The sequence below is a fragment of the Cyphomyrmex costatus genome, unplaced genomic scaffold (genome assembly GCF_001594065.2).
Source record: "Cyphomyrmex costatus isolate MS0001 unplaced genomic scaffold, Ccosl1.0 scaffold196, whole genome shotgun sequence".
Taxonomy (NCBI): Eukaryota; Metazoa; Arthropoda; class Insecta; order Hymenoptera; family Formicidae; genus Cyphomyrmex; species Cyphomyrmex costatus.
In genome coordinates, this window is record NW_017275998.1 from 456042 (window position 1) to 479710 (window position 23669).

Sequence of the window (23669 nt, forward strand, 5' to 3'; positions counted from 1 at the left end):
GGCGAGGCGCCCCCAGCGACGCACCTGAACCGCTGACGATTACGACGACGACGACGATGTCGTCGTGATGCGTCGCACCGTGTCGCTCCAGTATCGCGCAGCAGCAGGCACCTCGCTCTAGTTGTGACGCGACGTGTTCGTGACGTGACGCGGACGAAAGCAGGACGGAGAAGACCTTCTTCTTGTCGACGTGAGCGAGTGAGCAAGACGGGGAGGTGAAGAGGGAGAGGAAGAAAGAGAGAGAGAGAGAGAGAGAAACGGAAACACCTCCCGCGAGGTGTTTCCTTTCTGTGCTGCAGCAAGCAAGCGAGAGAGAGAGAGAGAGAGAAAGAGACAGAGAGAGAGAGAGACGGACATAAACTGAAAGAGTGGTTGTGCGCGTGTGGAGTGTATGTGTATGTTCCCTGTGTACGTGCACCTTTTCCTCGGCGTTTCGTTTGACACGACGTCGCACGTCAGCGACGTAAGCACGCCGAGCGATTACCGTTCGCCGTTCGCTCGGGTGAGCGAGACAGACGCCGCCGTCGCCGCTGCCGCCGCCGCACACGTATACAACAGGGAACGCGCGTAGCGCGCTCACGAGTGAGTCCCCGCGATATCTCCCGTTCTTTTTACCACTCCAGGCCGTCCAGCGGCTGTGCGAAGGAACGGCGGCGCACTTGTGTTTACGCTAGAAGAAGCATTGACCGGCCACCACGGCGACCATGTACGCGAAGGGAAAAGGGTCGCAAGTGCCCTCGGACTCTCAGGCGAGGGAAAAGTACGTATCGTATCGCGTTCAGCGAGAATAGAATAGGAGAGCGAGCGAGAGAGAGAGAGAGAGAGAGAGAGGAGAAAAATAAAGATGATTGGCGTTCCGTTGTGAAAATTCCACGACCGGCCATTGATCGCTCGGTATAACTCCATTTTTCTCGGGCATCCTCTTGCCTCCCGCCGTCCCTCCCCCCCTCCCCTTCGCCCCACAACCCGGAGACCCCGCTCGCTCCATCCGCGCGGGCTCTCTTCCCCTTCCACGCTCCCGCACCACCCTCTTCGCCGTCTCGCCGGTTCTTTTTGCTCGGAGCGTGTGCATCGCGCGTACATCGCGACCGGAGAACCCGGTTCGTCGGGTTAATCCAGTTTACCTACCGATGGCCGATGAGCCATTCGTTTTGTCTTCTCTCTTCTTTCGCTCTCCTCCTTGTACGTTTCTCTCGTTCGAATGTACATACATATACGCGATGATGCTTCCTCGCTTACCTCCCCTTTCCTCTTTCATATCCGCCCTCCCCCCTCCCTCCCCCCCCCCCCCGAACGTCGCCAGGAGAAAACTCACAAGTGAAAATTCGCGAGAATTCCAACAATTTCCTCATCAAACAAGCTGACGTTGTTCATCGTCGGTTGTTCGTCACGTTAAATGACACTGGCGGATTCATGGAGTGGGCTGGGGGGGAGGGGGGGATCGTGGTAGTCATGCTCCCTTTTCTTAGTCTCCTCTTTTAAAAATATTTGTAGCGCATGTTTATATTTTTTGATATTTCTGAAATCCTGCGCAACTTTGATATATATTCCAAAAATACTTTTTAATTAAAGAAACTCTCCTATAAAAAATATAGTTTCCATTATATTATTTTTTTCTCTTTGTATTAATTTAATTTGAAATAAAACGTTTTATGAATTATAAATTTAATGATACTTTTGCTGTATAATAATGTAAAAAGTAATTAATATTCTATGATATAATCAATAAAAAAGGGACATGTAAGAGTCAATTCTTACATTCTCCTTTTTTATTAGTTATATTGTTGGCAAAAAGGGTCCTTGTACTGAATTATTTATTTTTAATATTCTATTTTTTTTTATTATGTTTGGCCTTAAAAAAAGTTTTGCTTGCAGCGAGTCAACGGCTTTCCTTTGATAAATTTCTGGATCTGCTAATATAAAATAAGAAATAACGTCAGCTTGTTCGCTGGGTCACTTCGCGAATCTCTGGATCCCATTTTCGGAACAAATCATTTCAATTCAAACATGAGGACTGGTCCAATTCATTACACTCATGGAATCACTGGCTGTTTCCAGAATATAAATGGCTTTGCATCTGTAAAATTCTTCAACTTAGTACACACAATGATTTTCCTTTACCACACATAATGGATCGTGTCCTAGGTTAATTATCACTTTAACAGATAAAGACTGGTTGTTTCATCTTCGAGTAAACTATGTGATATTTACCTACTGAATAAACAAAAGAGTAAAAGTATAAGATAGTAAGAGAGTAAGACAGTGAGCTGAAGTTTACCTAAAGATGGAACAACTCAGCCTAAAGGTCATCTACAATGGCAGGAAGCAATAAGGTGGTAAAGTTGTAAGAATAAGAAATTGACCAATCATTATCGAATGTGAGAAGAACAATTAACTGTAATTGGTCAATTTCTTACTCTTTTATATATTATATACACACAGCCTTACCACCACTGCTTATTGCCATTGTAGATGGCTTTAATGATTCTTAAATATTACTTCCAACATCTTTATAAAGGATCTGAAAGATTGTGTGTATTTAAAACAATTATTGTATATAAATGTTATAACTAATCACTTGATGCTCTTAATTTTTTGAAAAGAAGAAATGTATGACACAACCCAATTATATGTAAAGGGTTAATTATATTGATCTTTCATTCTTAGTTACTCACTGAATTTAGATGTATCAATTATTTATGTTAAAGAATCTTACAACAGTTGCAAAACTTTCGTCTACTGAACACAGCTATTTCATTCTTAATGTTTATCAAAAGCTTTTTATTTGACTCACGTTGATTTGATAAAGATAAAAAATTGTTCTGTCTTTGTTATTCGCAGGATATCGAGTCTCTGTTTTTTATGATTAATTTGTGGTTTAGATTTAATTTTAGTTAAGCTGATAATAATGTAAAAATTATATTTTTCTAATTATGATTAATCGCTAAATTGAAGGTTATAATAAATGTTACTCACTACAAAATCATCAGTTTAGTGATTAATTATAGGAAAATGCAATTTTTATCATTAGATTAAGTCTAACCACAAGTTAACCAGAGAATGTAAAATTCTGTTCAAGAGAGGTAAAACGACGTTTGTGTCGACTCGTGTCACTAAATGAAAAGCGTCCAAAGTTAAACGAGGAAAAATGGTACTCATGAACGTTGTGAACGTAAATTGGAGCAGCCCTGAATCTCAATGGTGCAACACCGAAAGACAAATGAATATGAGCGATATCAAAATCATTAGAAAATTAAATCAAGTTGAATTATGTCCGTTTTTATCAATGTAGATTAACTTTAATCTCGGTTCAACTTACTCACTTATCTTCTAATTCTTGGAAAAAGATGAGGAGGAGGCAAGAGTTAAATCGAGATTAAAGTTAATCTATATTAGTGGAAGTAGATATTAGGAAGTTAGATTATATAATTAATTGGATTAGTTATAGATTATAATCACTTATAGTTGACGTGAGTGACCCCAATCGTAACTTTTTCAATTTGAAATTGTTTCGATTAATCGCGCGAAGTTGTCGATATATCGATCTTTTTGTTCACGATGTTAGGCCATATCTCGAGTTGCTGCATTCGAGTTTTTAAACTCGGGCTTCGTTTCTCGTACTTTCCCTCTTCTTTCCCTCTTCTTTCTCCAAATATCGCGAGTATGTACTCTAGGAAGGCGAAACTTGAATGAACAAACTTAACGTTTTAGTTACGGAATGAGGTCGGGAGCAGTCGTTAACTGGAATTAGCTGGTCATAAACCGCCGATGCGACTGATTGCCGTAGCAGTTGTAATTAACTCGCAACTCGCGATACCTCGACCCCTTCCAGATCGCAGTTCTGATTGCGATGCGGATCGAGAATTTGTAATTTAATCGATTGCCGGGTATGTGGTCTACGATCGAACTCGAGTAACTCCCCATATGGCACAGACTTCCACAGGACGTCCTGAAGACATCAGGATGTAAAATGTGTGTCTTTTGGTACTTTCCATTTACCTATATTCATTTCCACCAATGTAGATTAACTTTAATCTCGGCCCAACTTACTCTTAATTATCTTCTAGTTCTTAGAATTAGAAAAAACTGAAGAGTCAGTTGAACTGAGAGATTAAAATTAAATTACATTGATAGAAATGGGCATTAATGACACAAGTTGTTTTATTTCTCTTGGCATCCGTATTGAAGATTTGGAATTGCGAATTAGAGATTATAGAATTCAGCTAGTTAGAACGAAAAGGATTGAAATTAAAATTATCTGACTGGCCGAATTTTAATTTCCAATTCGGAATTCTTAATTTTCAGTGCGTAGTGTGACATAGGCTTCAGGAAGTTTCCCCAATTTTGTAACATATAAGTATAATAACAATTATGTCGTTTGGTATTATACAATAGGGGTTGAGGAAGTTATTTTTACAATGGTAAAAAAAAGCAATGACAAAGTAACGATACCGTTCCGTTTCATGATGTACACTAAAACAAATGATGCTATCAACAGCATTTTATTTTAACATATTTTAATATTTCATTAATTTGTAAATATTTTTGTCAAATCAATAATACTATTAATGAAACAAATACGCCATGCTCTTGTTTTGATATAATTTTATTCCTTTCACATCAAGTATTATTAATAAACAAATTATTTTCAATTAAAATACTGCTGTTGATGTAACATTTTTTTTCAATTCATGATGTATAATTTTCCCCTTGTTGTTCATCGAATATTAAAGAAGGATAAAATAGAAAACATCATACGCATTATACGTGAAATCGAGCGCACCCAAAGGCATGGAAAATTCTCGAAAAATATCGCATATGAAAATATACGAAAATATTATAATATACGCGTTACGTATATTATATAATAGATTTCCCTAGTTTTGGGTATGCAGTACACTTTTCGAGAATCTGGCCCCTGGACGGGGTATTGTTGGTTGAAGCGTGCTGTGTGCTTCAAACGCTCGGAAATCGGAAAATTGAGGATGGAAAAAACGAAATCGACCCGGCCAGGAAAGATTGTCTAGCTCGCACGTAACCCGCTTTCTCGCGAGAGGCGATTGATCCGCGCGTGCTGTCAGTCACCATGGAGTCGCGTACGCGCTTCGCTCCGATTCGCGGATCGGCGGTTTCCGATTCCCGCGCCATGTTTGTACCGCCCGGCTCTTCTCTCGGCGCGCGGGCTCGCTCGACGATGCATCCAACCGCGCGTTTACTGCCTTGCGCGGGGAAAGTCGGCGTTAACTTCACGTTTAACGGACGGACCCGTGCTATTGTCGAGGCGGCATCGAGTTAAGTATGGGCTTTCTAAAAAAAAGGAGAGAAAGACTCATGACGGATACCGATTCCTCGTTTGCGTAACCCGCTCGTCTTTTTACATTTCCCGTCTCTTGCTGTCTCAAAGTTGGTTTTTACTCAAGTTTTATCAATGGCTAATGATTAATCATATTTCCAGATTGGCGCTTTACGTGTACGAGTACTTGTTACATGTGGGAGCACAAAAAGCAGCACAAACGTTTCTGTCAGAGGTATTTCTTTTGATCTTTATAAACCTATTACATCTGTATCATTGTAGACTATTGTCTTACTACAATACGATTTATTCTGCTTGTTTAGATTCGATGGGAGAAAAATATTACTCTAGGAGAGCCACCTGGGTTTTTGCACTCTTGGTGGTGGTAAGTATAATATATATGTTACATTAAAGAAATTGTCGCAAGGACGTTCCAGTGTAAAATTGTTATGAAATTTCTTTACAGTGTCTTTTGGGATCTGTATTGTGCTGCGCCCGAGAGAAGAGACTCTTGTGAACACAGCAGTGAGGCCAAAGCGTTTCATGACTATGTAATTATATTAATGACTATAATACTCTTTTGTAATTTGCATAAAATTATCGATTATTCAATGTTGGAGCAGCATTTAATATTAAACATAAATGCACACAAGCATTTGTTACACTTTGCATATTATTTATGGCACATTTCTGTTACCAGGGATTCGTAAATAGTGCTTACAACGTCAATGGAATTGCACATGTAAGTTGAACAATTTTTGTCAAATATGTTAATATATTTAAATAAAAGCATATATATTAAAATTTCTTTATTTTAACGCATTGTTTATATTGATTATTATAGAGAATCGGTATAATTAGTAAAGGTACTTTTTAAGATTTAAATATTATTTCTTTGCAAAGAAGAAAATTAAAATTAAAGAAATTGAAATAAATTTGAAATATTTACAGAATGCTGGGCCAGCCCCATCTCCAATTGGTCAAATGCCACCAAACGACGGAATGCCTGGTGGTCCCATGCCTCCTGCTTTCTTCCCAGTGAGTTCTCATTTGTTAACATAAAATTGTTTTAATATTATTTGTTTTTACCTTTACTTACAGAATACATAAAGTGAAAAAACTATTATTTCATTAAATCGGTCGTCACATAATTGTATTTTAATTACACTTAACATTTGTAAAATTTATTTTGATAATTTTAATAAAAAATTAAAAGATTTATTTAAATTATTACTTATTAATAGTAATAGCATTCTTTCTGAAATGATTTTAAATAGATTTTGAATGATTAGATATTTTGGAAAAAAAAAGGATATTAACGTTTTGAACAAAATTTAAGATTCAAATATTAATCTGAAACGCATATTTTTATACACTAGATATGTGTATGTGTATGTTACACACACATAGTCGTGTATCTGTTATCATTGTTATGCATAATCCTTTATTAAAAATTTACACTTGATTCAAAGCATAATACAATTCAGCTATTTTGAATTAAAGATTGTAATCAAATTAAATCAAATTTAACAAAAAAGATAATTTAATTAATGAATCAAGAAAAATAGAAAACATTTAAGTAAATGAAGAACTTGGGTTATTGTGTTTAGAAAACAATTATCGATATTGATAATTTTAAATAAATTACATATAAATAAGTGGCAGAACCGATTTGTGTACAATTTTTCTTTCTTTTGATTGAGTTCGAAAAATAAATTATATATTTTTATATGATAATTATTTAACTAAATATATTTACATTACCGATAAATATACACACATTAGCCGTAGTCGTGATTAACTTGTTTTGAAACAAGTGTACATTCAAAAGACGTTCTTATGTCATGCTTGTCTATACTGTATATATGTACTTACTTTCTCTCTGCTCTCTATCTAATACTTGTATGTGCGTTCTTGTACCATTTTCACTGTTTCATCTTCTTGGCGCATAAAGCAAATCTAGAAACTCTATGAAGAACAGGATTATAGATGTTAGAATACATTTAGAGCACAACATTGTGGTACAGTAAGCATATCATGAAGAGAGTATATTATACTTTGCGCTGGCCATGTCGCAGTAGTACAAAATTATTGCAGGTAGAGACTTTACCGTTTTATTTGTGCCATGCAAACATGTGTTTGCAAAATATATAAATTAATCGGCCGATTTTATTATCATATTTACTTTGACATAAATTAATATTTTAACATTTTTTCTGGATTACATAGCCAGCCAAAGTTGTACTCTTTAGAATGTATGGGACAACTAACATGGAAGCCTGCTTAGATGTAGTCTAGTTTTTTTCACAAATGATCCACAATATTATTTGCATTATTTGACAAACATTGATTTCATAGATACTACAATAATTATGTATCATGTGATTAATTATATGAACAAATTAGAAAGATTTATAATTTTTTAAAATACATGTATGTAAATATGTTTATAATTCTATAAATTTGTGATTTATAATAATCATATATTTGTCAAAAAATTTCAATTACACGCAAAAATATAGACTTTTGGTTTTTTTTAATCAATATTTAATATTTATTCTTTATCTATTTGTATAATGCTAAAACTACGATTCTTTGTCATTAATCTTTATGATAATATTTGTGTCAATTATTTATTATATATAAAGAAATATACATAATATAAATTGTATGTGGAAAAAAGAAACTGAAAAAAAGTTATGCATCTCTTGCTTGTCAAAGTAGTCGTCCCTTACTAGATTAGAGAAAAATAATACGCTACACAATATGTAAGTGATACAAATTGTTTCTAGATCTCTCTACATACATAGGTATCCTGTAATGCTTAGGAGTCATCATATCTTTCCAACGAAATCATTTTACGTTCTATAACGCTGTACATTTTATAATTAATTGGCATCTTTTCATACTCTTGTATGTCTTATTTCACAGTTTAAAATCGATTTCACATACAGGTTGTAATTATGAAAAGAGGGTGTACAACGACAGACACTGAAACGTTATTAGAACGATTTTTCCTAATTACAACTTTCGGATAACTTAAGATGCTGAGACCGATCATAGTATTAACACAATCATCCCCAAAGCCTTCTAGTCTAGCTGTTGCCTGGATCGCAGTGTTGCTACATGTCTGTCGTTTGCGTTGCTTGTTGCAGAACAACTCGACAATGCGACCATCTCCGCCCACACACCCCTCATCACAGCCATCCCCCCAGCACCCCCAGCCACCCCCGCCCCCACACTCGCAGATGATGTCCACCCAGGTAAGCCTCATTCAACACATACACTCTCACTCATGAAGAATCACTTATTCCGCTGTGTCATCGCACCATATATCATGGTATAACCGAAATTCATAATTGTCGCCACAATCGCTATAATTGTTTCCTTTATAATGTCCTTCGTGTTTTGTCTTTATACATATATTATACATATTCAGGTATTAAAACGAGTTCTACAATAGTTTAGAATATTATATTCATGTTAAATTATAAATGAATCTCTCTCGTCTACAATCTGGGTTTATGAACGTTGTATAATGATAACACCAACTAATGTGCTGCGATGAACTTGAAATGCATATTTTATGGCCTATCATCTCACGGATTGCTTATTGTGGCTGCCTGATATTTATACTATATCTAGTCAATTCTGTGTATAGTAATCATGACTGACACTTTATGGATACTTAATTTACACCTTCAAATTATGAGATTAATATATTTTGTTACATGATCAATTTAATGAATGTTTATTTTCTGTTACAGTTTATGGGCCCTAGATATCCAGCAGGACCACGACCTGGAGTACGTATGCCACAAATGGGAAATGACTTTAATGGAGTAAGTATGAGAAAGTAATTTATATATTATGATTTAGTGCTTGGATAAATATTAATATCTGGGACTACCTTGTTTAAATAAATAAATGAAATAATAGTATGTACATACAGCGCCTATTTGTGTATGTAGCAATGTCTATTTTATATCTATTCATGATTTTAATTCTTAAAAATATTTATATTTAAACATGCATATACTGTAAATATAATACAGAATTATAAATTTATGTCATTTTTTTTACAGCCACCAGGACAGCCAATGATGCCAAATAGTATGGATCCAACCAGGCAAGGTAAGAGATCATTTTTATGCCAGTGTTTCATTACTTTTTTCTGGCATTGACGAGAGTTGCGAAAGAAGAATGACATAGACGCATGCGTACCAAAAACCACACAGCAATAAACGAATAAGTAATATTTTAAATTGGATTGGATTGCTGTGATGTGGAGTGGATTGGTTTTTGAATTGTCTAGTTACAAGCAGTGGTGTAGTTTGCATTCGATTGTTATTGCTAGATATTCAGCAGTCTTGTGTATCTTAGTATGTAAATGTATTTCAATGGGTCTCTTTACCAAATATTTTATTTGATATGCTTATAATATAATTTTTTTTAAATTTTTATATAAGTAATTCATGTCGTTACATAGGATATGTATTTTTCAGGATATTCTGTAATCTCATAAATTTAATTTGAAAAAATACAGTTTATATTCTGTTTTTAAACTATTACGAATTAATGAATGTAAAAATTTAAATGAATGTAAAAATGAATTTTTACGGAACAGATAAAATGGCTTGGCTTTCAATCCGTTTATGTAATTTAATTAAACACTTAATCAACATGATTTATTCCAGTATATGTTCAAGAATAATTTTTAAATAATTTTTTTAGTAAACTGTGTACCTATTACATTAAAATAATAATTCATCTACTATACCACTGCAAAATAACTAGGCTCTACTACCATGAACCCGACCTTACCTACCTGCCGTACTAATGTGTGCTCTTGTGTTCCTCAGGCGAAGCTGGAGAATTTGTAGGGTGGCAAGGTAGGAAGCAACCCAAAAATCACACTCACATGACTTAGTCAAGCCTAACTTATATTTTTTTTCTCCTCCTTGCCTTCGATATTTTTTTTATTTTTATTTTTATGAAGATAATTGCACCGGCTTTGTTCTTTTGCAAAATGATTTGCTCATCCGAACTAGCATCCAGCATGACAATCGCAATTGAGTATATAGACGTGTAATTTTTGATTTGATGTGTAACAAATAATTTTTTAATATAGTTTATATGAATTTTGGCACAATAAATACAATAATTGTGATATTTTGTTCCATGTTTCAAAAAGATCGTTGCTAATGTACATGTGCAAAATATTATTTTGGAAATATTTATATATATATAAATTAAATTGCATATATAAATGTATCTTTTTGCGGAATTTTCTACATTTTTTATTTGTAATTTAAATTAATAAAAAATATTTATATCTGTTATTATAATTTACATTTAATAGTAATTAAAATTTGTTGCGTATTATGAGATCATGCTACATGCAAATAGAAAAGATAGGCTGATTATGTTTGTGTTTAACAAATATATCTTTAGAACATTTTCATTATCATGTTACATTACATCTATACGAAATAATATTAAATGTATAAGCGTTTACACAATATTATCGCATAAAGTAAAAAATCGCTTTTATCTGAAATTAAAATTTAAGAATTTTTTTTAAAAGAATTTTAATAATATACAGCTAACGAAAATTACTTTGTTTTTTTTTTATATTTGAATGTATAATTGTTTGCTATTTAATATGCTGTTTCTATCTTTAGCATGAGCTTTTCACTATGTTAATTTGTGTGGTGACAGTTGCTTGAACGGCATGTCATCCACCGGCTTTACCTTGAGCTCGACTTTGGCAAAGCATGACTCAGTTTTGATTCTCACTTTAAGTCCGCACTTAATATCGCACATGGAGCCCACTCTCATACACAAGTTACTTTATCTTAGATTTCACAAATCCACAATTTTTATCGTGTAGTCCACAAAATCGTAATTAGCAGTTAGCATTAACATAGAACTAGAACAAACGTTAACAGTCTCTTATTTAACGATTAAATTTACCAAACTGTACTTTCTACCATAGGTCCACCAGGAATGAACCCAATGAATCCCAGAATGAATCCTCCGCGAGGACCGGGTATGGGACCGATGGGTCCTGGAAGTTATGGTCCAGGCATGAGAGGTCCACCACCCAATAGTACTTTGGGTCCAGGTGGACCAGGAGGTCCTGGGATGCCACCAATGAGTATGGCTGCTCCAGGTGGTAGACAACAGTGGCAACCCAACACATCTACGGTACAGAGAAATAAATATAAATTTTTATTTCTTGGTATATTTTTAATTTTTTTAATGCTTTTTAACTTTAATGAATACAAATATATTTAACATCTCTTTGTGATACAGCCAATGAATTATTCGTCGTCATCGCCGGGCAACTACGGAGGGCCGCCTGGATCAACGGGTCCACCTGGACCTGGTACACCCATTATGCCCAGCCCACAGGATAGCAGCAATAGTGGAGGAGAAAATATGTATACCATTATGAAACCTGTACCTGGGGGAAATATGCCGGGTGTAAGTGACTAAATATTGTAATATATAACAACTATTTATTATATTTAAATTTATTATATATTTACTTTTAATTATTCTCTTCTAATAAGCTATATCTGGATTGCCAGTTTTTTTTTTAAATCATAACAAATGATTAATGTCCAAAACATTTTTGTCCATTACATGCAAGCAATGTTATAAATATATTTTAGGATTTTCCAATGAGTGGCGGGCCTGAAGGTGGTCCAATGGGACCTATGGGTCCTAATACAATGGGTCCGGTTCTAAATGGTGACGGTCTCGATGGAATGAAAAACAGTCCAGCGAACGGTGGTCCTGGAACACCACGAGAAGATAGCGGCAGCGGAATGGGTGATTATAATCTGGGTGGATTCGGAGCTCCTGGAGAGAATGTAAGTATGCACAGGTTGTTTGATAACTTTTTCTAATAGTCACACACTCGACGTGTTGTTGTGGATTTGTATGTTATTGTTTTATCTGACTAATCACCTCTTTTATTTATCGCTTTTGCATATCAATGATTAAATCTTTAAAAAATCGTTTTTATAATTATTATCTATTTACATTATTATTTTTATAGCATACAAATCCATGTTACAACTTATTGCCCTTCTAATCATCTCAATTAACAGCCACAAGCGCTTCTATCAGTACGGCGGATATTCACATATTTTGCTAAAATAATATGGGTTCAGTCTCGTTCAAGGGATTTATCCTCAGCCTCGCTCCAACAGGCTTTTTAATGCTTTCTTACAGAGTATCATTTGTCCCTATAAATTTCTCGGAAGGTGTTCTGTTTAATCACGCGTTACATGGTATTTTGGTAAATTTAATCAGCGTCATTTGGTCGCATCTAATATTTGTTATAACCGTATTCGCTGAAATTGCGTCTAACTACTATCACACTAACAATAACGTCTAACGATGCAGTTATAAAGTAGGCAGAAAAATGATGAGATTCAATAAAATTTAATAGTTGATTTTTAATAGTTTATTATTTATATTTGATTTCATGAAAAATAATTTATACATATTTATATAAATGTTTCAAGTTTTTTCTGCGTACTTTATAAGGTGAAACACCAAATTATAATACTTTCGTGCGACAAAGTAATCGAACTTTTGATTCAAACGCGTATACGATTTTACATGCTAATCTTATATGTTGTTATATGAGATTATCAGTAGGATATGACAAGGAACAGTCACGACGCTTTCGTCTTCGATTTTGCTGAAACTTTGGCGATTTGCCCGATAACTGAAAACGGCTGAAAAGAATTTTTATTAAAAAAATTTGCGCTTATAAAACTTGAATCAAGCTAGTCTCTATATCTAAAGTAATATTTATAAATTTATTTAAACAGTGTTAGAAATTATTATGTGTAGCAGTAATTTATATGTATATAATAATTTTTATTACGCTATTTAATTCAATTTAACGCTCTACCTTATTTTTTTTCAAACTTTTGTTTTTATTGTACGCACGTGTGATATCTTTCAAACGAAGGTTTCTATGATGAAAGAAACAAAAATCGTGTTATTAATCTTCAGTTATTTAGCGTAATCCGCAAAGTTTTGTCGTAATCTAGAAGTGACGGCGTCGCGGACGTTCTTTGCGAGTCTTGCGAAAAGAGTTATCAGTAATCACGTACGTGCACCTTCTCTGTATTCTCGACAGTTTTTTTAAAAAATCAAGTCGCCTTGGAGCCAGCCCCGAGTTCGTAGATGCCGTAGACTTCGCACATGGTGTGCCGGTTATATACATGTAATGCGGAAAAGCATCACAAATTCGCTGCGTATTCACGTATTCCATGGTGCGTTCCGGCTAGTTTCGCTATAGTCCGGCACATGTAGTGGTTCAAGCTCGTAGCATGCTAGAGCGAAAAAGAACAAAAAAGTTAATGATATTCGTGTTAAACGCAGCGTGCGGTCGTTATCGATTGCTCCTGCTCGATTAGGATTAGCACTTAAGCGCTCATAATTGAACTGCTACCACTAAATGGCGCAGATACTTGAACAACGATTATTCTTACACGTGCGCCTTGCCGTGTATAGGAATATGATATGTATATGCTTTGTTTAAATACTCAAAAGGTTGCAAGACTAGATATTTTATAATTCTTTTTTTTACGTTACTATGATTACACCAGGGATTGAAAACGGTAAAAAAGTTGGTTATTTGTCTATATTTATTTGTTTAATACATACTGAAATATATAATAAAAATATATAATATTATATACATTATATAATATATTATATACATTATATAATATTATATAATAACTGAAATAAAAAGTTATTTCAAATAAATAATGTTATATTATATATATACATGGTACATATAGCTTTTTGATATTATTATAATTATAATGATATTATTAATATTACATTATTTACAGTATTTAAAATACTAACACATAAATATTAAATTAATACTTTTATTTGAAATATATTCTTTCTTTTTTATAACAAAAAGACTTTCTTGTTGTATACTGTGTTTGACATAGTATAATATAATTCAAGATATTTATCATTGCGATTTTACAAGAATAAATGCATATACACGATACGCATGGTATACCGGAATAATCGTTGATAAAATTGTTTCCATCTTCAATCCCTGGATTATGCCTATATTTACTACGGAAACTAGTTAATATTTACTTAAGAGATTTGTCAGATTATTTTTTATTATTTATATTTATTTGACAATTATATACATAGGTCGTAAGTAAAGGTGCCTGAAAATTTACGTGAAGATTGTTACATAAGACACGAAACACACATATACACACTTATACATGATAGAATATACGTATATAACTATCCGCTACTGTGATTATTGATCGCATAATTATTAATCGATTTTTACGTTCTTGTTTTTTTTTTAATCTCGTTTGAACGCACCACTCTGAGTTGTACTTGATACTGAGTTGATGTTTAGCTCGTTCTTCACTGCATTATAGAGTTAACGGTGTAAACTGTAAACGGTAGATGAGGATTTCTCTTGGAAAGATAAATCTCGCGCTGTTCTTTACACCTACGTGAATCTAGCAATCTCAACTTTCGCACATCTTACAATAATGATCACGTGACTCTGTAATAACGTGAACACAGTCTAGACAAACTCGGACCGAATCCCTCCAATTATTTGCTCACAGTCTGTTCCGAATACCAGGGTCAGACATTCTGTCTTTCTTGCATCCGTCATTAACTTTGCAAATGGAAATTAATATATTGTACGTACGTCTTAATAACGGAATATATACGTATTACTGTTTCTTGTTCGCGAAGCAAAGTTGATACGAACGCGTAGAAATTAGAAACGATTAACGAATTAACAATGATTTTTTACAGGGGAAGCTCGCGCAGTACTGTAGAATTTCTAATTGCCAATTTTTATATTCCTAATCGGGATAATTAGATGTCATATCATGCTTCTCTAAAACTGTTTTCTAAAATCTAATGTACATTGTTTACTTTTTATATCTTGCTTTTTATCACTTTTTACTTTTTGTCTTTTTGCCTCTTATCCTGTTTCTTTGTTTCTTGTCCGAGTTAAAAATTGATCAGAAGAAAGAAGAAACTTGATTCTTGATAAAACGGCCATAAAGAGGGAAAAAAGTAAGAAAGTCACAAAGATGTAAAAAACAAGAAACTGAAAGCCAAAAGCACATTGTAGATCAAGTTTTATGCAGTCCGTGAATATCGTTCGTGCGGTAATAATGTTAAATTAATTAGAATTGTTCCTATTTAAATTCGTGCAGAAATCAATCAACGCGCGTTTATGACCCACTAACACTTAGTTTCGCCATCGTTTCTCGTGTAAAGCATGTAAAGCTCGTCACTTGCTCAATTTTTAGCGTCACTGTAGAACGAAAGGTGGAATCTCTATTAAAAACAAAATTTTTAATCTACGTATTTTTAATCGTTTGGTGCGACTCGAGCAACGATAATTTTATGTAAATTAATCGATCGTAGCTTTCACCTTTGACACTAGTAATCGATTGACATTGTACAACAGTAAAGGCGGATCTCTCAGCGAACGGTAGTTCGATAGTTCGAGATTACGCGGTATTGCGAGGCAAAGGTAGCTTAAACGAAGTACTTGGAGAGAAAGAAGTATATAAAAAAAATATATATTATATATATATATGCATATATATATGTATAATATATTTATAATATATATATGCAAACGTTAATATTTTTGTATGAATATAAGATACGTAGACATGCGAGTACTGAACCTTAGAGAGCGAATAGATAAAGAAACGGAAGATAAAATGCGATAAGGGTGAAAAGCGAGAGATTTCCCGGAATCCATCCGTCCGCATTGATTATAGGTCAGTACTGGACTATACTGTGCTGCTATTAGTTATGTTTAAATTAACTTATAGTGCCGAGACATCGATGGAATTTTATGTAAAAAAAAAAAAAAAGAAAAATACACGGAGAGAATGCGGGTGAGAGGGAGAGAGAGAGAAGAGGAGTGAGTGTGCGTATGCTCAAGTGCATGCTCTGGGATCAAACGGCAAGACGCTGCAAATTGTTTTTGTTGTCTCGTTGTGAAAGCTCGTTTTTTTTTTATTTTTACAAAAGCTACCTTGCTACGAACGTTCTTGGGCGTTCTTTAACGCTTTTTATTCCGGTTTGGGATCGTGGATTAACAGATTGATCGTTATAAGAAAACGGGGTATTTTGCTTCACATCATTTATACATTGTCAAAAATTTGTATACTTGCACACACTTTGCGACAGATGATAAATGACATGCAGCAGACGTTTTTAGGATGAAATACACGAAATATTAATATTATTTGGTAAAGTTGTGACCGCGCGAACGACGTGGTGACGGGTTTATCTTATAACTAAAGCTTGTTAACTTACCTCATCGGAATTATTTGCCGTCCATCACAAGAGATATTACAGGATAGCCTCACAGAGCGAACTGCTTGCCGATATCTCGGAGTTCTTGCCGTCTTGCCGTTAAGCCCATACGTCAAACGGAGAAAAGAAAGTACACGCGCGCTTGTGGAGTCGCATAATCTTTTCTTTTTAATGCGAGGACGTACAACACGAGTCAGTGAGTGAAGGAAAAGCTCGGCAAAGCGGCGCATTAAGGGTACGAAGCTTGAACAACGTGATTTGAACATGATGAATTGAAATTATCGATATTGCTGATTTTCACGATAGTCGTTTCCTCGAGCTGAAACAACGTCGACTTATTTTGCGACGTTGTTCCTGGTTCATCAGTAGCGGTAATAATAGAGACTCGTGAAACAGACAGGTGCAGTTTGGTACCCTTAATGCCAATTTACTTGATATACTCCTCGTTGTAAGCCGAACGTATCGCTGAATGATAACATAATTAATATATGCCTATAAGCCAGGCGAGATCGAGACAATAAATGTAATCCTGTTACACTGAGATTATTGCGTTTTTCTTTTTTATTTACGATTAAATCCGAGGGGTGCTGGCTATCATCGTATTTATATATAACTATCCGTCTCCGTGTATTTGCACTTGTGCTAATCACACAACACACATCACTTGTGTTTCACTCGTCGCTTTGTTCGTACCATCCGTCCGATTAGCGCGATCAGTATCTAATCTTAAATGAAAAATCGTTGATTTTAAGCCAACTCTTGAATCATTGATACTTGGACACTGATCACCGCTAAGTCGGACGTTGCACCACTATCGCTGCGGCTGTGGAACACATTGTCATGATCGATGTTGCACTCTCGTTGAACGGTTCTCGAGTGTTTTCTCGTATTCACTGTGTATGAAATACGTATAAAATCGGACTAGAGCAGAACAGATAGCTGTATATAGTACTAGCCTGTACTGACCTGTAGCACATGGATGCGTCAGCGCAAAGCGTATCGATGGATTGCGAGACACGAAAAATAAGCGGAGACAAAAATTCCGAAGGGGCGGAAGAGTCTTCCGCTAAAAAAAAAAGGGGGAGGAAAAACATAAGTGTGTGAAGGACGACACGTCGAGTTTCTCTAGATTACCTTTTTTTCACTGTACTACCTGTCGTTTATAATCGGTGAGGTGTGCGTGCGTGGGGGGGCAGGCGACGATAATGAATTTTTCGTTGTGTTTTATTATTATTATCATCATCACATCATCATAATATTATTATCGTTATTATTATTCTTATTGCTGTATTATGTTCAGCTCGACACGGGCTTCACTATCTTACGTAACGTCCATGTGTTGTGGGTCAGAGCACCCTTAAGCAAACAGTACCTCAAGCTCCAACTTTTCTTCCGGTTTCCGACAACGAGACCTCCCCCAGTATCCTGTCCCACGGAGTTTTTCGTTTCACGAGCCCGGCCCCTTCACGACGCACCGCCATCACGTTGCGCTTTTAAAAGCGTTTTATTCACCGGCCAGCGTTTTCGCACATGGGGGTGAAGACGGATTTTAGTTCGCGGGACTCCTCGGTTTCGTCGTGGTTCCTGCGAGTCGCGATTGTACGTTCTCGTGCTCTTCGTTCTACCCTGGAAAGAAATTACTGGGCAGATTCTTGGCATAAGCATTCCTTAACGCGCGGCAACGTGAAGAAAATATTTAGCTGATCATTTACCGCTCGGGCTACGAAAATTGGATTCCTTGACCGAAATTCCGACGCGCGATTACCGAGAGTCCCGCGAATCACGCTGGTGAAAGACGCTGCGCACGGAAAAACTTGGGCAAGGTTGATGGGCTTGCCTGATCGTTTACGTGTAACCGGCCTTGGTTGATTCGCAGGATCAGACCGAGTCGGCGGCCATCCTGAAGATCAAGGAGAGCATGCAGGAAGAGGCGAAGAGGTTTGAGAAGGACTCAGACCATCCCGATTATTTCATACAATAACTCTTCACGAGTCGTTGGACCCCGAGACCAAATTAACAATATAAGAGATAAACGCAATCGATTTCCTTTCTTCCTTTAGTCCGAGAAGTATTTCCATCCTCTCCTCCTCGCCCCTCCTCCCGTCTTCTCTTTGTCCCTTTGCCGTTGAAACCACTCTCCTGCCTCGTACGTTTCCTATTCATCCCTTTCTCGGATGAAACCTTTGCTGCACCTCACCACGTATAAGATCTTCCTCTCCTCTCTTCTTTCCGAGCCGTCGAACGGCGTAGATCGATCTCCGTGAGGAAGGGCGCAAGAGACGACCCCTCTTACGCGCATTGGCGACCCATCCTTTTTGTCGCATGCTGCTGCAAGGAGGACCATGAAGTCAGGATGGGAGAGACCTTCGAGACAGAGACAGAGAGAAAGAGAGCATCGATTTCGCACGACTCTCACGTCGACCGACGTTCTCGCACAGCGATGTTGTACAGTATCGAACATTGATGGTGTTGTTATCCTTGAGGTGGATACGTCATTCTGAGCGAACGAGTAACGCGGTCGAGCTTACTTAAAATTTCTCGCAACATGCGGAAATTTCCAGTCGAAGCAAATGTTATCGGGTATTCGAGTAACGATCGTTTTCTTTTTTTATCCGCATTCCCTACGAAGTAAATGTTTCTTGATCAAACTTTATCTGGTTAAAACTCGCATTTACTGTACGTTCGTTACTCGTTTGCTTAACATACGTTCATTCTTAGGATGTAACCACGAACATTGTTCCAGTATCTTACTTAGTACATGATGAAAAGAGAGAGAGAGAAAGAGAAAGAAAGTGTGCGTGTGTGTGATAGTATTATATTAGTGTAAACGTTAAACTTCTGAAATTTTTACGATCAGAATCACGGTCGTTTTCAGGATGAGCCCGTGAAATTTTCTAAATGATCTCGACCGCAGTTCATCCGTTCTCTGTACAACAATCTCTATCGAGATCTTTATTATACAGCCAAGTTCGTACAATCGAGGATTGATCGTCCAAGTTAATTATGATTAACTCTTTGTCTGTAGCTTTATTCGATTATGATTTGGGAAGAACTGGACACTAGCCTGTGTGATCATAGCTAATAAAACTAAAAAATATATCGTTAATTGAAATCTAGTTCGAGAATTCGAATCAGATCGTTGATCATCGTTATAGAGCCCAAGGATAAGGTCGATAGCGTGTGATGTGGACCACGAGAATCGACCGAAAAAGAAAGAGAAAAGAAGAACGTTTCGTTATATAGCTACATGGATACGTAAAGTCGCCACAGGCGCAATAAGACGTTTACGAGCACAAAGATGAAAGTTGCGTCGCCCGAACGTGGGAGATCTTTGAAATTTCATCACGATCGAGGACCAAATTTACTTCTATCGTACGATAAATATGCAATTATTTCACGAACCAAAGCAAGCTTACGATGGAAAGAGGAAGTGCTTAATTTACATGTGGCCGGTTACAAAGTATCTTGCTAGGACTTATACTTTTCCGCGATTACGTTCTGTGATGATTATTTATGACATCGCACAGTTTAATTTGTGCTTTTTTATAAAATAAATTTGAATATTTGAAATTGTCTTATGAATTCTCTTTCTTTACTGATAGATTAACGTACTATAATTAATTATGATATATATTTCAATTTTAATTTAACAGCTTAATCTTTATTTTCACAGATCGTAAAAGATGATATAATAATGTATGATATAATATTTTCATAATATATTGAATAAATATTTTTTATTTTTGACTGTAAGTAACACTTTTCTTGTTTAGTTGATGTATTTATGTGTGTAACAGTCTTCTAATTTATTATTAAATATTATCTTGTAATTATTAAGTATACTTATGATAATCTTTCACGAGTAGTACAATTGACTTGAACGCAATCCTTGCATGATATTATATAATTTATATTGAATAATATTCATGCATGTATAGATGGTGTTTTTGAATCTTACCGACACCAAATAATTACGATTTGTAAGAAACATGCCTATCTAAATTAGTAAAAATATTTGTTCTGGGAAAATAATTACGTCTGAGCGATTGTGCTTTGTGGCCGGTAATGAATGATTGTTAGGACGTCCATTGTAACAATTTTAATAGACAATGATTGGATCGAGCGCGACATTTTTGTACAATTCCAATTTGTACGTGAGAATGATATGCCGTACACGAGAGAAATTTCTTTTAGATTTATATACGATGCGTTTTCTACTTAAAGCTAGCATACTCGTTTTGCTATGATAATGTTCTATTGATTAAAATATATGTAGCACTGAAAAGATCGTTGGTGGGGTTTCACTGCTGTATCATCGATTGTGTAAACATTTGTTAAGTTCGTTTTCAAACGCATCGTTCTTTTCATAAAATCAAAACGCACCCAGTATATCTTCGATAATTTACAAATTAATTTAGCACGCAGATTATTATTTCTTCTTATTTTCGGAGGAGATATAAGAGGAAAAATGGTAATCTCGATCGCTCTCTCTCTAGTGTTGAATTCAGGATATCTTACATGGTATTTTGTATAAAGCATAGAATATATAAGTTCCATAAGATTTGCTGCGGATCTTCTCTCTGGCCGCTTAATTCATTTAGTCTGTTCTTTCTGGATGCACCTTCTACGCTTTTCCTCTTCCTTTTTTCTCTTTCCAAAGCGTAAACGTATAGTTGCTTCGTTTTAAGTGTAGAAAGCGTAAAAAGAGTTGCAACTGACAAGAACAGATCTAAATGATCCATCGAGATGTATCGCGACGCGGAGGAGGATATTAGTAATTTTATTGTCAAATTACTTTGGTCCAATCGGGTAAGATGATGGCAATGGATCATCGCAATCCCTAGATGGGAGTTGCGCCTTATGTTACATACGTCCTCGTATATGTATATTGCTAAGTTCTTAAATGTATGTATTTGGACTCAATCATTATCTCGACCCTTTTGCATTCCTTATTTAAGAATGTACTTCGATAGCGAGATATGCGAGCGGTGATTGTAAAAAAAGAAAGAAAAGAAAAAACAAGAATTTATCCCCGAGGGAAAGTGCGTTTAACTGTTCCATTATTTTAAGTAAGGGTGAATTATCAAGTCACACAGACGTGTCGGAATTCCTCTTTCGCAACGGTTTTCTCATGGGATCGAATGAAAATTAGGAAGCTGATAGTGATAAGGTTGAAGGCCGAAGTTCGATATAGTGATTGAGTCCCCGTTTATTAGTTTACGTATTCGCGATCGAGAGGAACCGATCCGATATCGATCGCGATCGAAGGGCATGAAGAGAGAAAATAAGAGAAACTTAGGTATTATAAATCGAGTCGTGCGCACAGTTCTTCGCGGATCAGCCGGAGAAATTGGAGCGGGCAGGATTTGGATCGCGCATGGTCGACGATTCGTCGTGAGAGACGACTTGTTCGACGACGGCGCGCCCGCATATTCGGAGCGGCGTCTATCCTCCCATCCACCCCTCGCGTCCGGCCCCTTCTCCCCTTGTAATTAATTTACACACGCGTAATCATTATAACATACGCGTTCACACACGGGCTGTAAAACTCGCGCGGCAAACCTCACGCATTCTACGGTTTCACGCATGATCTATCGATATAATTATAGAAATACCTACTACGAATATAGCATTCAGTAGCATAAATAATAAAGTAATTAAATAAATGTCATCTGTATATCCTACCAAGCCTTGTGTTTTGCGTGCTCTCCCAATCTTGCGTGACGACGGTAGATAATTTATCCAAATGGCGAGTCTTGATGCAGAGATCGAAGTCTCTTTGAAGATTTATAGGTAAGTAAAAACTATATTATATGCAGTTACACGATGAAAATATCAAAGTATAAATTTCATAAGAAATGTATTCCTTTCTACGTTTTGTTGCAAAAATGAGATCTAATAACATTGTGTTTCTCTCTCTCTCTTTCTCTCTCTCTCTCTCTCTCTCTCTCTCTCTCTCTCTCTATTCCAAAATCTATATTTTAAAAAATTATATTTAAAAAATTAATAATATTATATTTAAACTGCTATCTAATTGCCTAGTGGTCATCTACTGTGTTATGAATAGTTATCCAATCAATTTTATTTTCGATCCCATATTAAAAAAAGATTACATAAAATTTCAGCAATTGAATAAAAATGATACGAAGGGAATTGACAGTGAGTTATTGAAAAATGGTAAAAAAAAACAATTTTTTACTATACTGTATGTTCCGTCGATTACTGAAAGATTTTTGAAAAATAACCTGGCATACGTGGATATAAAGAAATTAAATTTTTTTATAAGGGCATAAAAAGATAAATTACTTACTAAATTATCACGATCTATGAAATAAACTGTAAAAATTTCAGTGCATTCTTTTTCAGACGAAAGGTCTGTTAAAAAATAATTAATGAACATCGTAGGTACATTAATAGAAATACAGAGCAAAACTCAGTAATCATGGAACACAGATTAGAATATAACCACGGTTTTAATTAGGAAGAAATAGAAATATTAGATGAAGAAGAAGTTCTCAATAGACGCAATTGATCTCAGAAAAGCCATTTTTATTAAAAAAAACAGAGTAACGGATTAAATATACAAAGTGACACCGATTTATTAGAAATTAGATCCATTTTATCATGATATCCTTTGTATATAAATGTTTCTTCCACACTTTATTTTCTTTTACATTTTTATCTAATTAAATTATATTTTATCTAAATAATTATAATCGAATTGTGCCCCTCATTTCCCTTTTATTGTTTTATGTTTTCATTTTTATTTTGACTTTATTATATTTCGATTATTTTTTATCACTCACTTACATATGAATTCTCAACGTGAATAGATGTTCTTGTTTCTAACTGTTAAGGAGCATCGTCAAATTGTTCTCAAGTAAATTTTGAATTTATTAATTTGACAAGTTTGAAGAAATTAGTTTTGAGCTATTGCTCATTTTTTAATTTTATTATAGTGACTTCCATCATAGTTTGAATATCCAACTAGGCA

General features: G+C 35.5%; 1 protein-coding gene across 3 annotated transcripts; it reads left to right on the forward strand.

The window, feature by feature from the left end:
- The first annotated feature begins 686 nt into the window (after nucleotides 1-686).
- On the forward strand, nucleotides 687-20159 carry Ssdp (Sequence-specific single-stranded DNA-binding protein). 3 transcript variants are annotated; one of them, XM_018538747.1, is made up of 14 exons: nucleotides 705-760; nucleotides 5456-5528; nucleotides 5617-5678; nucleotides 5760-5844; nucleotides 5994-6035; nucleotides 6245-6331; nucleotides 8449-8556; nucleotides 9061-9135; nucleotides 9379-9427; nucleotides 10156-10185; nucleotides 11292-11503; nucleotides 11612-11782; nucleotides 11974-12174; nucleotides 18552-20159. In XM_018538747.1, the coding sequence occupies exons 1-14, from the start codon at nucleotides 705-707 to the stop codon at nucleotides 18654-18656; spliced, it is 1356 nt and encodes a 451-aa protein (XP_018394249.1). In that variant the 3' UTR covers nucleotides 18657-20159. The 3 variants fall into 3 exon arrangements, with proteins under 3 accessions (XP_018394251.1, XP_018394249.1, XP_018394250.1); XM_018538749.1 differs by lacking the exon at nucleotides 8449-8556 and having other exon boundaries at nucleotides 687-760; XM_018538748.1 differs by lacking the exon at nucleotides 10156-10185 and having other exon boundaries at nucleotides 18552-18656.
- Nucleotides 20160-23669: the final 3510 nt, after the last annotated feature.

What these genes read in the sequence shown, in the direction of transcription:
- Ssdp (XM_018538747.1), top strand. Translation starts at nt 705, where the DNA reads ATGTACGCGAAGGGAAAAGGGTCGCAAGTGCCCTCGGACTCTCAGGCG. An exon ending in CCAAAGCGTTTCATGACTAT is followed by an intron (nt 5,845 to 5,993) that starts GTAATTATATTA and finishes TTCTGTTACCAG; the next exon opens with GGATTCGTAAATAGTGCTTA. An exon ending in TCGGAGCTCCTGGAGAGAAT is followed by an intron (nt 12,175 to 18,551) that starts GTAAGTATGCAC and finishes GTTGATTCGCAG; the next exon opens with GATCAGACCGAGTCGGCGGC.